Source organism: Charadrius vociferus, unplaced genomic scaffold (genome assembly GCF_000708025.1).
Source record: "Charadrius vociferus isolate BGI_N301 unplaced genomic scaffold, ASM70802v2 scaffold218, whole genome shotgun sequence".
NCBI lineage: Eukaryota > Metazoa > Chordata > Aves > Charadriiformes > Charadriidae > Charadrius > Charadrius vociferus.
In genome coordinates, this window is record NW_009650084.1 from 2,232,753 (window position 1) to 2,244,790 (window position 12,038).

At 36.9% G+C, this 12,038-nt stretch overlaps 1 protein-coding gene across 1 annotated transcript in view; it reads right to left on the reverse strand.

The window, feature by feature from the left end:
* Positions 1 to 11,564, reverse strand: part of CARKD (carbohydrate kinase domain containing) — a 46,959-nt gene extending 35,395 nt beyond the window's left edge. Inside the window, exons 1-4 of the mRNA XM_009892137.1 lie at positions 11,230 to 11,564; positions 7,700 to 7,850; positions 6,355 to 6,400; positions 4,568 to 4,656 (exon numbers count right to left, since the gene is read on the reverse strand). Of these exons, the coding sequence (XP_009890439.1) occupies positions 4,568 to 4,656; positions 6,355 to 6,400; positions 7,700 to 7,850; positions 11,230 to 11,509 (566 nt within the window). The 5' untranslated portion in view covers positions 11,510 to 11,564. The remainder of the gene's footprint in view (positions 1 to 4,567; positions 4,657 to 6,354; positions 6,401 to 7,699; positions 7,851 to 11,229) is intronic.
* Between the last annotated feature and the right edge of the window lie 474 nt (positions 11,565 to 12,038).

The following is a 12,038-nucleotide window of genomic DNA, read 5'->3' on the forward strand; positions in this document are numbered from 1 at the left end:
TCATGTGATTCCTAGCCAGGCTGCTGTCTAAATGAGGTTTGGGAGAAAGATCGCAAAGTTTATAGCTGTATCTTCTCTGCAGGTATAATAGGGATTCAGCAGCCAAGTCACTTGGGAGACATCATTTCGGTAATTGGAGCAATCTCTGCTTTCTCCTTGACTTTTCCCGGTGACAAGAATTCTTGCACTTCTTCCAGCAGTAGTGCTCCCACAAAGGACCAATGTTTTTTAATCTCCTCTCCACATAATGAATTAGAAAGGGCCAAAAATCTTATGAGTGTTCCTGGGCTTTCTTTAAGAGACTTGGCACTGGTTAAAAGCGCTCAAATAACTTATCAGGAGCTCTCTGTCTATGAGTCACTTTCATGATTTTTTCAAATCATTGAAACATAGACAAAATCCAGTAAAACTAGGTAAAATATGTTCTAGCAACCCTGATCTAAGCAAAGCTGCTTCATTAACGGTAACTGGCCTCAACACATGCCAGCTTCATAAAAGCTTTCTCCCCAATTATTTTTATTTCAAACTGAAAAGAATAATCTTTTTCAAAATCCAACCAAAACTTGAACTCCGCAATTAACGATTAAGACTTTCAGTAATTCTAGCAATCTTTCCTAGTCCATACAGACTCATAGATACAACCAGCTGGGAGGAAGGTATTCATTCTAAATCCATATGTAGTTCAAGCATGACTTTTTTGGAGATAATGGAAAAAATACACAACTTCTTCAGGACCACAAGAAGTTAATGACCTGACATCTCATTCTACTTCTCTGATAAAACTCTGGAGATCAAGGAGTGTATCAACTGTTGACTTTACAAATTGCCTGACAATCAGGTTACAAGTGGGCTACTCAGTAGTATCTCGATCTTTCCTGGCCTACAGAGAAAGAAAAACTCTGAAGATTATGAAAAAGTCCTTGCAAGAGGGGAATCTAACACAATAGATTTATTCTCTCTTCTTTTAAAATATAACCAGCTGGCTTCACGTACTTCATTTGACTCTGTGATCATTCACCTATCAAGACAGCACAAGCTAACCGAACACAGGTATTCAAAAAGTCTATTCAACCTGACCTGAGCCAGGGAATTACCCTGGGGAATATAAAAAAAGCCCCTGAAAACTGTTCTCTAGAAAGTTACCAACACTAATGCAAGAAGGTACACACACATCTACAGCAGAAATCCACACAGAAAACCCCTGCAATAAAACTTAATAAGATGCAAAAGCTAAGTTTCATCTTGTTTGTATTTGTGTAGAGTTTACAGTAGAAGCACGTTAGCTAAGACAACAGAAAAATGTAGCACAAACACAGGGGGTAGTGGTGACAAGAGCAAGGCAGCTGTGACCAAGACTCGGTATACTCCACTATTCATAAGACCTTGACCTCTGCAATACATACTTTTCACTTCTCCACAGGAAAGCAAAAAGTCAGTCAGCAAAAATACTGAACTGGTCAGCTGGTCAGTTTTTAATTAATATTTTCATTAATACCAAGTTGTCGTGGAAGGGGCCATAATGCATTTCACAGAATCCTTGAATAAAAAGGAAAAGGCGATTATTTATAATATTGACTATTCAGGGCCCCTAGACACCTAGCTATCATTATTCAGCTCAGGTGGTGAGGACACACAGAGGCAGATGTTGAAGATTTGTCTTTCCAGATTCCAGACTGCTATGTGCGGTCCCAACTCTCTTACCTTCACTCACAAGAACAGGGAATGAAGTCACGAGACAAAAAACCCCAAGAAAGTTGTGTTATGGGTGTCCCCAGCACAGGACGTTACACCAAAAGGAATCCCAGGATGGTCTGCAGCTGGGGCCACATGGAATTGCCCTGGCAATGCTGCAAGATGGATCTCCGTTTTCCTAACCCTCCTTCTGCAATCCTACTCAATCTTGCTCACATAACATTCCTTGCATCCTTGAAGTGACAGACATTTGCCAAGGACCTAAAACGCAACAGTGCAACTTCTAGCTCTCACATACCTTTGCTAGTCATGCCGTCAAAGATCCGCAACGGCAGCTCTAACGAGCCTGAAGAGCCCTCGCGTTCAGGGGGCAGCAGTAAAAAAATAGCATGTTCTTCCCTTGAGGTGATCCCCTGAAAAGTGAAGCCAGTAGGAAAAGGTAGCGGCAGCCAAGTCGCAGAGGAGATGATAAAATGTCAGACTCCTGGCAGTACAAAATGGCAGCTGAACCCTGGCAAAATGCCAAGCTGTTCAAACAGTGAATTGAGGAGTACATGGGGCCATAATTATGATTAGCATAATAAGAGAGTGGTACAACAGCTACCTAGTTACTCTGAAGGGTCATGGAGAAATCATAACAAAGCAAAGTTTTAAGGAAAGACACAAAAGAAAACAATGATGGAGCTGCTCGGTGGGTTTTACCCGGAGGTTCTTCCATGCGTGAAGTGCGGCCCGGGAGAAAGTACAAAGACTTTTAAGAGATCAGTCTCTGCATCAAGAGCGGCCAGCCGTGCCTGCGGAACTCAAACGGCTCCACAACGTATAAAAGATCATATGAAAAGTGTGACACTGAAGACAAAGGATCTTATGAGAAAAATAGGCTGTTTGTGTAAATTTGAATAAAACCTGGGCTCAATAGAGTCAGTCAACATTTCTTCCTTTCTAACCAGAAAAGACTGTTTTCTCTTTTCTTCAAATGAAGCAGAAAAGAACAGATAAAAATATGAGAAAATTTAACAAACAAAATCTGAATGTTCTGATATTTGCATTTTTTCATTTTGAATGTCATATAAACAATATTTACAGACCCATTGCTTCATGCAATTAGCCAGCTGTCTGAGTGAAATTAATCAGTTGTAATAAAAGTATTAAACATTGAGTTTCAGACTTAAAGCTATATGGATATGAAAATTCCTGGAGCCACTGTACTTTGTACATCTGGAAGAACTTATAGACAGAGCTGAAGTTTAAAATCAAAAGATCTCTTTGTGAATAGAAAGATCAGAGTTTTCACTGAGACCTGAATTCCACAGAAGACACTGAGAATCTGCACATAAAAAAACCTACCCTTATTTAGTAGGCACAATCTAGTCCTCCACGAACAGAAATTTTACCATTTACACATTGTCACCTCCCTTTTTGTCTATGCTGCTTATGTTTCCCCTATTAACCTTTTCCATTACCACAGACATCAAGAACCCTGTGTATATGAGAAATGCTTCTCCCAAGGCAAGGTCAACTCCTTCCCATACAAGACAACCATGTGCTGTATCCCAAGTGTCATCCATTAAGACAACCTAAGTTACAAGTGAATACTGCCATTAAGATTCTCCATCTCATTTGTTATGGTATGATATCAGACTGAACAGCAACTGAGGATGTGCCTTTTGTATTTTAGAAGCTAATGCAGTTGGACTGGTAAAAACTCTGCCCTTGTATCTTCTCCTTGCTTTCAAACACCATTTTTTCCCTGTCTAAAATCCACAGTGTCATGGGTTTCTTCTATCTTTGAAAAAAACCCACCAAACAACCAAACCTCAACAAACCACAACCCTTGATATCTGTAAGTTTAACTGACTTCTTTCTAAGCACCTCTTTCCACACCAACAGGAGTGAAACCCACTTTTAGAATGTAATAAACTTATGGCTTCCAACCACAGGCATCCCCGTAAGGCAGATCATATTCTTCTTCTCAGACATGAAAATATTCCTTCTGTCATAAATCCTTCCTGACAGCAATATCTGACAAACACGATTTTACATTATGCTCTGTCTAGCTTAATCACAACTTTGCTATGTACACCAACACACTTTGACACACACTGGTGCAAGCTAAGCTCAGGGACATACACCTAAGGCACACATCTTAATTCTCGTTTGCAGTGTTCATTGTAAACCATCATAACACCTAATTGAAACAATGGATCCTGCCAAAGTTCACCAATCAGTAACATATTTCAGAACACAAATTCATGGAAGCGCACACTGATTTTCCCAATTAGGACAGCTGCTGATTAAACTTTTTATCTTCCTGTTAACAAACCCTCTGGTTTAGATCATTTTAGAACATCAATTTATTTCCAGGAACAGGTGTGCATCTAACGCAACATACTTATTAAGAAAAATGAGAATCAGCATCTCCCTTGCCCAGTGATTTTGCGTAAATTACTATATACACAGCAACGAGAGGAAAAAAAATACTGTTAGGACTGAAGAAGCAAGAGAACATACTCTATTTGACTTTCAAAAACAGATTCTAAAATGCTGACTTGCAGTGATTCTTAGTTCTGGATTTTGCTACTCTTCACAGTTAAATGCATTACAATCACAGAACATGTCAGAAAGTAGCGAAAAGCAAGATCTTTGCTTTTTAAAAAATTGTACTTTGACAATGAAAAAAAATCGCAACTGTTTGTTCTTTATTAAATACCTAACTGTTTGTAATGGAAGGACAAACCCAGGAGGTTTTGTAACCTCCAGCTCACCCATCCTGTAACTCAGAAAAAGAAATAACCCAAACTAATCAACTGTCAGACTGAAATGTTCAAACTGGTAATCCTGACTCGCTCATTTAAACAAAATATAGGTCACTTACAGAACTGGATGAACAATCAGCTCTGGACTATATGATTTGATTACTGTTGCTGCATCTTTGGTACAAAACACGTGGGATAAATCTGCACCCTGAAAAAGAAAATTTCCAAACAGAATTAGCAAATTAATATTTAATAATAACTTTATCACTCCAAAGTTTACTCAGTGAATAATTCACCTGAATTCTTACTTCTCAGTAGTTGAAGTAAACTTTATTATTTTTTTCAATTTTGCTTTATACTACCGTTCAATGTTTTAGAGAACTTTTTTGTATCTAACTTCCAATATAATTTTTTTTTCCTGTTTCTCACTGATAGGATGACTGAAAACGCAGATCTTGAACCTTTACTCGAGAAATGTTTCTCATTTGGAGATGAGCAAAGATTAAAATGTTACACGTACAATAAGAAAAAAAGCAAAAGAACACAGTTGAACAAGAGACAAGCTGCATTAAAGAAGAAAAATAATACTGTAACATACTTGCAAAATATAGCTATGGCAATCCATGAGGACATTTCTAGTCCTACCATTTTTACTTAGTGGGCCAAATCCATATCAGATAAAGGCTGGCACAACTTCAGCAACACCCCCTTAAGTTAAATAAACATTAAAGCTGAGGAATTTAGCCTCAAGCTTCTGTTATCAACTCAACAAATCAGACGTACACATAAAAATTACATAAGCGGTGACCAGAAAGCCTGATCTTGTATCTATCTTGCACATTGAAATTTCCCACAGTTAAGTGTCTCCCCTGCTTTACTACTATACATTTAACATTTCAAGCTACTAAGCAATGCAGAGATTTGATCCTACAACTCTATATGCAGATGTAATGATCTGAGGCAAAGTGACTTCAGTGGTGGACCTCCCAGTATGCTACTCTAGTTGCACATGGTGAACAGAAAGCTGAGTGGCCTTAATATCTTATACAAGATCATTAAATAATATTATTTCAGTTTTAAATCCTTGAGGGACTGCATCCAGCAAGGTGGTGGGCGTGGAAGTACCTGGATTGTTTACCTACTTATTGAAACAGATCTTCAAAAAGAAAAACATACACAATGAACTAAAAGTTCTGACACGCTATATAGAAAAGTATATGTATTACGCAAGCGTGATTTGTTTACACTTAAATAATCACCACTGTATTTACATAGTCTGCAGTTTTTAACCAGTTAATATGTCACTAAAATAAGAAAGTTCACATTTCTAGGGGAAAAAAAGCTTAGAAAATACTTCTGCTAAGGATTATAATGTAATTAAAATGTGCTATTAATAATTACATTAAATTCAACCAACAATCTTTAAAGTTACAGCACATAAGAATTTTATTAGCCTAAAGCTCTAAGTTTTGAAAGAAAATTATTTCATTCAACACACTTGGCAGGTCCAGAAAATATTTCTGAAGAACCGACTGCAGCATCGAAAACACAACTTTAAACATGAATCTGTATTTTATTGTTCACTTCTGGAGAAAATATTTCATCAACTTTTGAAATTTCCTATCCAAGTCTCTGATAAAACAGATGTCCCTCTGAAATTTTCGGTTTTTTGACCTATGTCTAACTTTACCTTATAGAGATAAAATATTCACAGAAAACATAGCAAATAACACACATTTACAAAATATTTCTACAAATAGGGGACTAAGGATTTTCTTTGGTAAACAGAAGACCTTTTAGAACTCAAATTTCATGTGCAGCACAGAATGAATGCTTTTAAAAAATGGCGCTTAGCCAATATAAATGATGGAAAGTTCATTTCGGATTAGTATAGAAGAACACATACCACTTTGAGAGCTGTAATTGCAGCAAAATATGGTGCTCCAGTGTATCTAGAATGAAATACAGTTTAGGTTAGGAAACACAGTCGTGAGATTAGATAATCTGGAAATCAGCCTGCCATAATGAAGTCCCAAATTCAAGAGCAAATTCTAAAAGCAGCTTTCTTGTTTGCTGTAAAGACAGACAAAATCTTGCTACACTGAGGCCAATCTCACACCTTGCATTGATTTCAAAGGCACAGGATTTCACCTTAGCCACCTCATCCTTTCACAGAAATATTTATAAAGATCTTGCCATAAAAAAAAAGCAAACTCTTCTCAAACAACCAACTTAGAAGTTTAGAGACAAACAAAACAAAACAAGAGTCCAGCACTGTTTGCAAGCCAAATCTGGGATCTGTGACCTGGATCAATCCCATCTGGTTTTAGATGCTTAACTGAAGTGCCTAAACTGTGATTTCAGTTGCCCTAAATTCTCTTTATGAAGACTGAAGGGAGAGATATGGACAGAAACACCCTCCAGAGGTGCCTACTTCTGCCAAGAGGTAAGAACATGGGCCCATTAGACCAACAGAAAACTAACTCCTGGCTAATCAACCCAGCTTATGTAAGACAGCACCTTTTTGCTCTTTATAGAATGTTTATTAATGGCAGATGTCCAACAGCAGATCTCTTTTACAGAAGAAAGATGCCATTCCTATTTCAAAAGGGGAAAACAAAAAATAGGAAGGTGTAGTGGTTCATTTAAAGTACTGTGCAGATTACTGAACATGGCCAAGAAAAGAATAAGAGCTTGTTTTATTTCTAGGTCAGTACAGCATTTAACTGATTTATGCTGAATCTCTTTTTTCCCTGAAACATGCTATTTCTATTGCTCCTGAACATAAAACAAGGTATTGACAGAGTCTAGTAAATACCACAATCTATCAAAATAAAAAGCGCGCAGAAAGAAAACATTCTATTCTTGATTTAAAAGACCCAGTTCCCAAGACATCAAAATATAAAAAAACCCAGATGTGCCTTACTCTAATCTACTTATTCTTCATAATGCAATGGGAAAAGACTAATGCTGAAAGCAGAGAGAGTTTCGTGGTCAAAAAAGACAAGGAAGGTAGACACAGACACAAACAGCATTCTAAGTTTCAACCACATTCACTACCAAAATTTCACAACACAGCTACAGGAAAACGTTTTCTTTCATAAGTATGCATGGTCATGATGATGGACTAGTAAAGCTCTCTGGAAAATACTCATGTTTTAAACGCAAAGTGAGTGTGAATGGCTTCTACAAGTACTTATGACATCCTAAAACTCTCTCAGAAATAAAAATCATATTTCTGTTTAACTTACTCTTGACATCCTCCAACAATGCCTATACGTCCATCTTGACCTTTATGCCTTTTCCCTGTGAGAGGAGGGATAACATTGCGCACCAGTTGAAAAATATTCTCCATATCCTTTAGAGAGTGTGTTCTGTGCAGTGAAAAAGATCTCTCTATAACTGAAAAGAAGAAAATAAGTGTTAAAGTATGTTCTTTCTTAAACTACCATCGGCATTTCTTTTAAGCACTCATAAATGCTAATAAAATCACTCTAAGATATACAAAGTGACATACTTCTGAACACCAAATGCTTCGTCACTTAAAGGCTTTTAAATCAGTGAGTAACTAGGAAAGGTGATCAACTTAAAAATTAATTTGGGGTCTGATGCAGAGAATATTCCCACTGACCGGTCACAGTCCTAATTTAGGGCTCAGGTACAGAAAGAAACAACAGCCTAGAATAGTTATACGAACATTTTGTAACTAGAAATATCTTCTTCGTTCAGCCTGAAATCACTTCCATAATTAAGCTCAACTGAAACGGGTACACTTGGTAAGGACTAAACACATCCAGACACAGAGCAAGCACAGAGCAACTGAAACCACATTTTAAATGTACACCCTACCTTATTTTTTGCTTCCCCTTAGACTTCCACCTCTTAGAAGAATCAGGGCCTATCTCACTGCTTTTTATTTTGGCAGGTGGTTACAAAGCTTTATGAAAGTCTTTCTGCAAAACTATAATCCAACGCACTAGACGCAAACATTTCAAATGTCACACAAAGATGTTTAGCTATAATACAACTGCAGATCCCTGATGCAAAGCTACATGTCAAGCTACATATTAAAAGAACTGCACACTCAGAAGGCTACATATTCAAATAACTGTTTCAAAAGACTACAAAACTGAGAAGAAAAAAGTGTTTCAACAATTACAACTAAAGAGAATTACAGTTTCCCTAACATGGGACAAATTTGAAGATCAGTACTTCTAGCAACAACGTGTTAACTACAAATTGCAATAAATACATTAAAAGAACAAGTTCTTAAATTTCAACAAAGCTCCTCATTAACTGTACAATTCTGTTCAGAAGAGTGGCTTATTTGAACGTTAATAGTAGTCCCCTAGACTGTAGCTATGCTTACTCTCTTTTATACAATCTTCTAAAAAGCTTTCAAGGAACTGCTATGTAGTAATACATATTATTTAAAAAATAACTCCCACAACATTCCTTATTTTCAGCTATATAACACTTAGTAATTCCACCCCCCAACTCCAAACATACAGGAGAAAAAAAACCAAACCAAAAACAAACAACAAAGAGAAAACTGTTCCAGAAATGCTGGACATAATGGGGAAAAAGTATAATAAACAAGAAAAGTCTGCATCTGTGCACTATCAGCAGAAAGCATCTTTTCCTCTGTCTTCCATAGAATCTAAACCTAAACCAGACTCGCTAATCTTCAGTAATAAAATGCTTTAGCATTCAATAATGATAAATACTCCTGGCTGATTTTTTGCTTTTAAAACCCTTCTATAATACAGGCATCCCGCTCCTATCAAGATTAAAATAAAATAAAAAAAAAAAAAAAAGGAAAAAACCACCCTGTTTTGGATTATGGCCAAAATAGCATTGCAGTGACCCAGAGGAGAACAAAACGCTCATCTCCTCTGGAAATAGGGCAGATTATTTTCTTTAAATCACACTTCATGCACTGACTAGTTTTCAACCACACTTATCATATATCTTGTAACCCTTAAAGTGCAATGTTGTTAAGAAGGTCCTCTGTTTCTTTGTTGCTGTTTTTTGTTTACATGTAAATATAAAGTGATTGCATAATAAATGGCGAGAAAATGGAGAATTATGCAAAAAGCAGTTCTTAATAGAGCCCCACTAAAGAGAAACACTAAGACATATTTGGCTGTAAACAAGCGAAATCTTAATTCCTTAAAAGAGGTGCTGCCTAAAGCGTCATTTTCACATTGTATTATAAACACTTTGTTACACCTTTACCAATTAAAAGATTAGAATCCCGTGTTGATCTTGCTACAGTTAAATACATATCTAATGTATTTTTGCACAGTGTAATATGATTGTACACTTATATGACGAAATCCAGCAAGAAAAACTGAACTTTAGTTTCAAGTCTTTACAGATAATGAAACTCTTTCAGCAAAAAACCTTTCAGAAGTAATGGTAAGGCCTTGTAGGTACCATCACCCCAGTCTAGAACCTCAAATGACTTCCTAAAGGATTTTCTAAAGTACTTCAAGTTTCCTTCTGATTTAAAAGTGAAAACAACATTTAAAACATGGAATCCACATGTACACCGTGATTTATCTATGAAAATCTGCTGCCATCAAGGAATGCTACAGACTGACTATCCAGTCAAGAAGAAACACAGCCAAGTCAGCCAGCCTAAACCCTCAACAGGCCTAACCATCCACTCCCCCATGCACTTCACAGGGAAACGCAGTACGTAACCTAGAACTGAAAAGGCTCCGAGATCCTCTCGGGAATCAGAGAACGCCCTTTATGATCTGGCATGCCAGATTATTATTCAATACCGAGGCTGGGTGGCTTTTTCTCCTTTTCAAACCACGCTTTTTTCTTCCGAGCAGTGTGAAATTCAAAACTAAAACAGAACGAGACTTGTTTCGTTTCCACGCGGCAGGCTACAACCACCAAGCCCCAAGCTGACTCTGGTTTCAGCACTGACAAGAGTATCCCCGTTTTCTTTCTGCCCACACAGTCTACCTCCACGTACAAAGAGACTACGATAAAGATAAATGGCACGGAGCCACAGATCCCGAGAAGTCTGTTAATGAATGCTAATATCTGATTATCAGCTTCTGGCCCACACATAAAGTACGGAAGGGAAAGTCTGTGCATAAATACTAATTCTAGAGTTATTGCTTTGCCTTTTTCTAAATGAACTGGTGGAGAATAAAAATATATGCCAATATTGTCATCTGCTATTATGCCTACTACAGTAATACAATATTTAATTAAAAGATAAGATTCAGAATTTGGATTTAAAGAAATTTATTTTAAAGAAGATGGATTTTAACATTTGACTTACTTCAGCGTAGGCAAAATTCCACTCTTTTCCCAACCCTGAAAAAACATATGCACAGCCTTAACTTCACATACTGGGTTTAGGCCTGTTAACTTCAACAGCAGCAGAATTTCCACTACAAGGTATCTAGTGTTTCCAGACAGCTTTCAGCAAATGTGCTACTTTCCCTTTATGTAAAAAACTTCTCCTGACTTCACTTTACAGAGACTTGAAGGTGGAAAGAAGTCCCCAATGTTTATAGGGTTCGAAAAGTGTGATTTCACTCATTAAAATTTGTTATAACCAATGTATCTATATGAAATAATCAGTACAATGGTACGAATAACGTTTTAATTTCATTTTACATCAGACAGACACCTTCACCACAATATTAAATAATTCCAACTAGCTTTTATTTTCAAAAGCTGCTTACTACCAGTGCTTTCACACAGAAGTTTAAAAAAAACAAGCTTTTGTTTATGCTATAGAAAGAAGTACCTATCGGCGGAGAAAGTGCTGCTGTCATAGCATTATAATTAAAGTTATCCCCATATGAACGATGGTTTGCTCTCTGAGGTGGACTCGCTGGTATAGACTGTGACCTTTGTGATACCGAAGAAGAAATTCCTGCCAACATCTGTCCCAACATCTGTAACATCTGGAGCTCTCGAGCATGCTCAGCTTCCCGACGCTTGTCCTCAATTTTGAGCCTCTGCTCTTCGTATCTGTAAAATTTCTCTTCTGTATCCACGCTCTGCTGCAGGAATTTTTCCATCATTTTATCCAACGTTAAATTTGCATGGCGTTTTTTTGATCTTTTGGGCTGATTCAGAGGTGGGGTAATAGTTGGAGCATTGATTTCTTTAAAGCCTGAAACAAGAAGAGAGACAATTATTTTTCTGGAGAAAAATAATTTTCTAATAAGAAAGCAGCAAAAAATCTCCCTATGAGATGCAGACCTAACGTGTCACCAAGTTGTTATTCTTTTTTGATTTAATTGTACTTATGTCAGATATTTTTAACTCAGAGTAACAAAGCAAAACCAAAGGCTTCTACAAAGTTGTAAAGGTAACATGAAAATCACACAGAGGCATATTTTAATTGTTGTAGTACTAAACTTCAACAATAGGAGTCTTTTTGATCTTCTAAAAAGGTTTAAGTGAAGGCTATTAAATAGTATAGCCTCATTTGTGTATTGCAGGTAATTACATTAATCTAAATTGAGTTTCAGTCTGTTGGCATTCTGGATTTGCATTTCAAAAGAACATTAGTGTAAACAACTCTTTGATGAGGTTTATGTGTAAAAA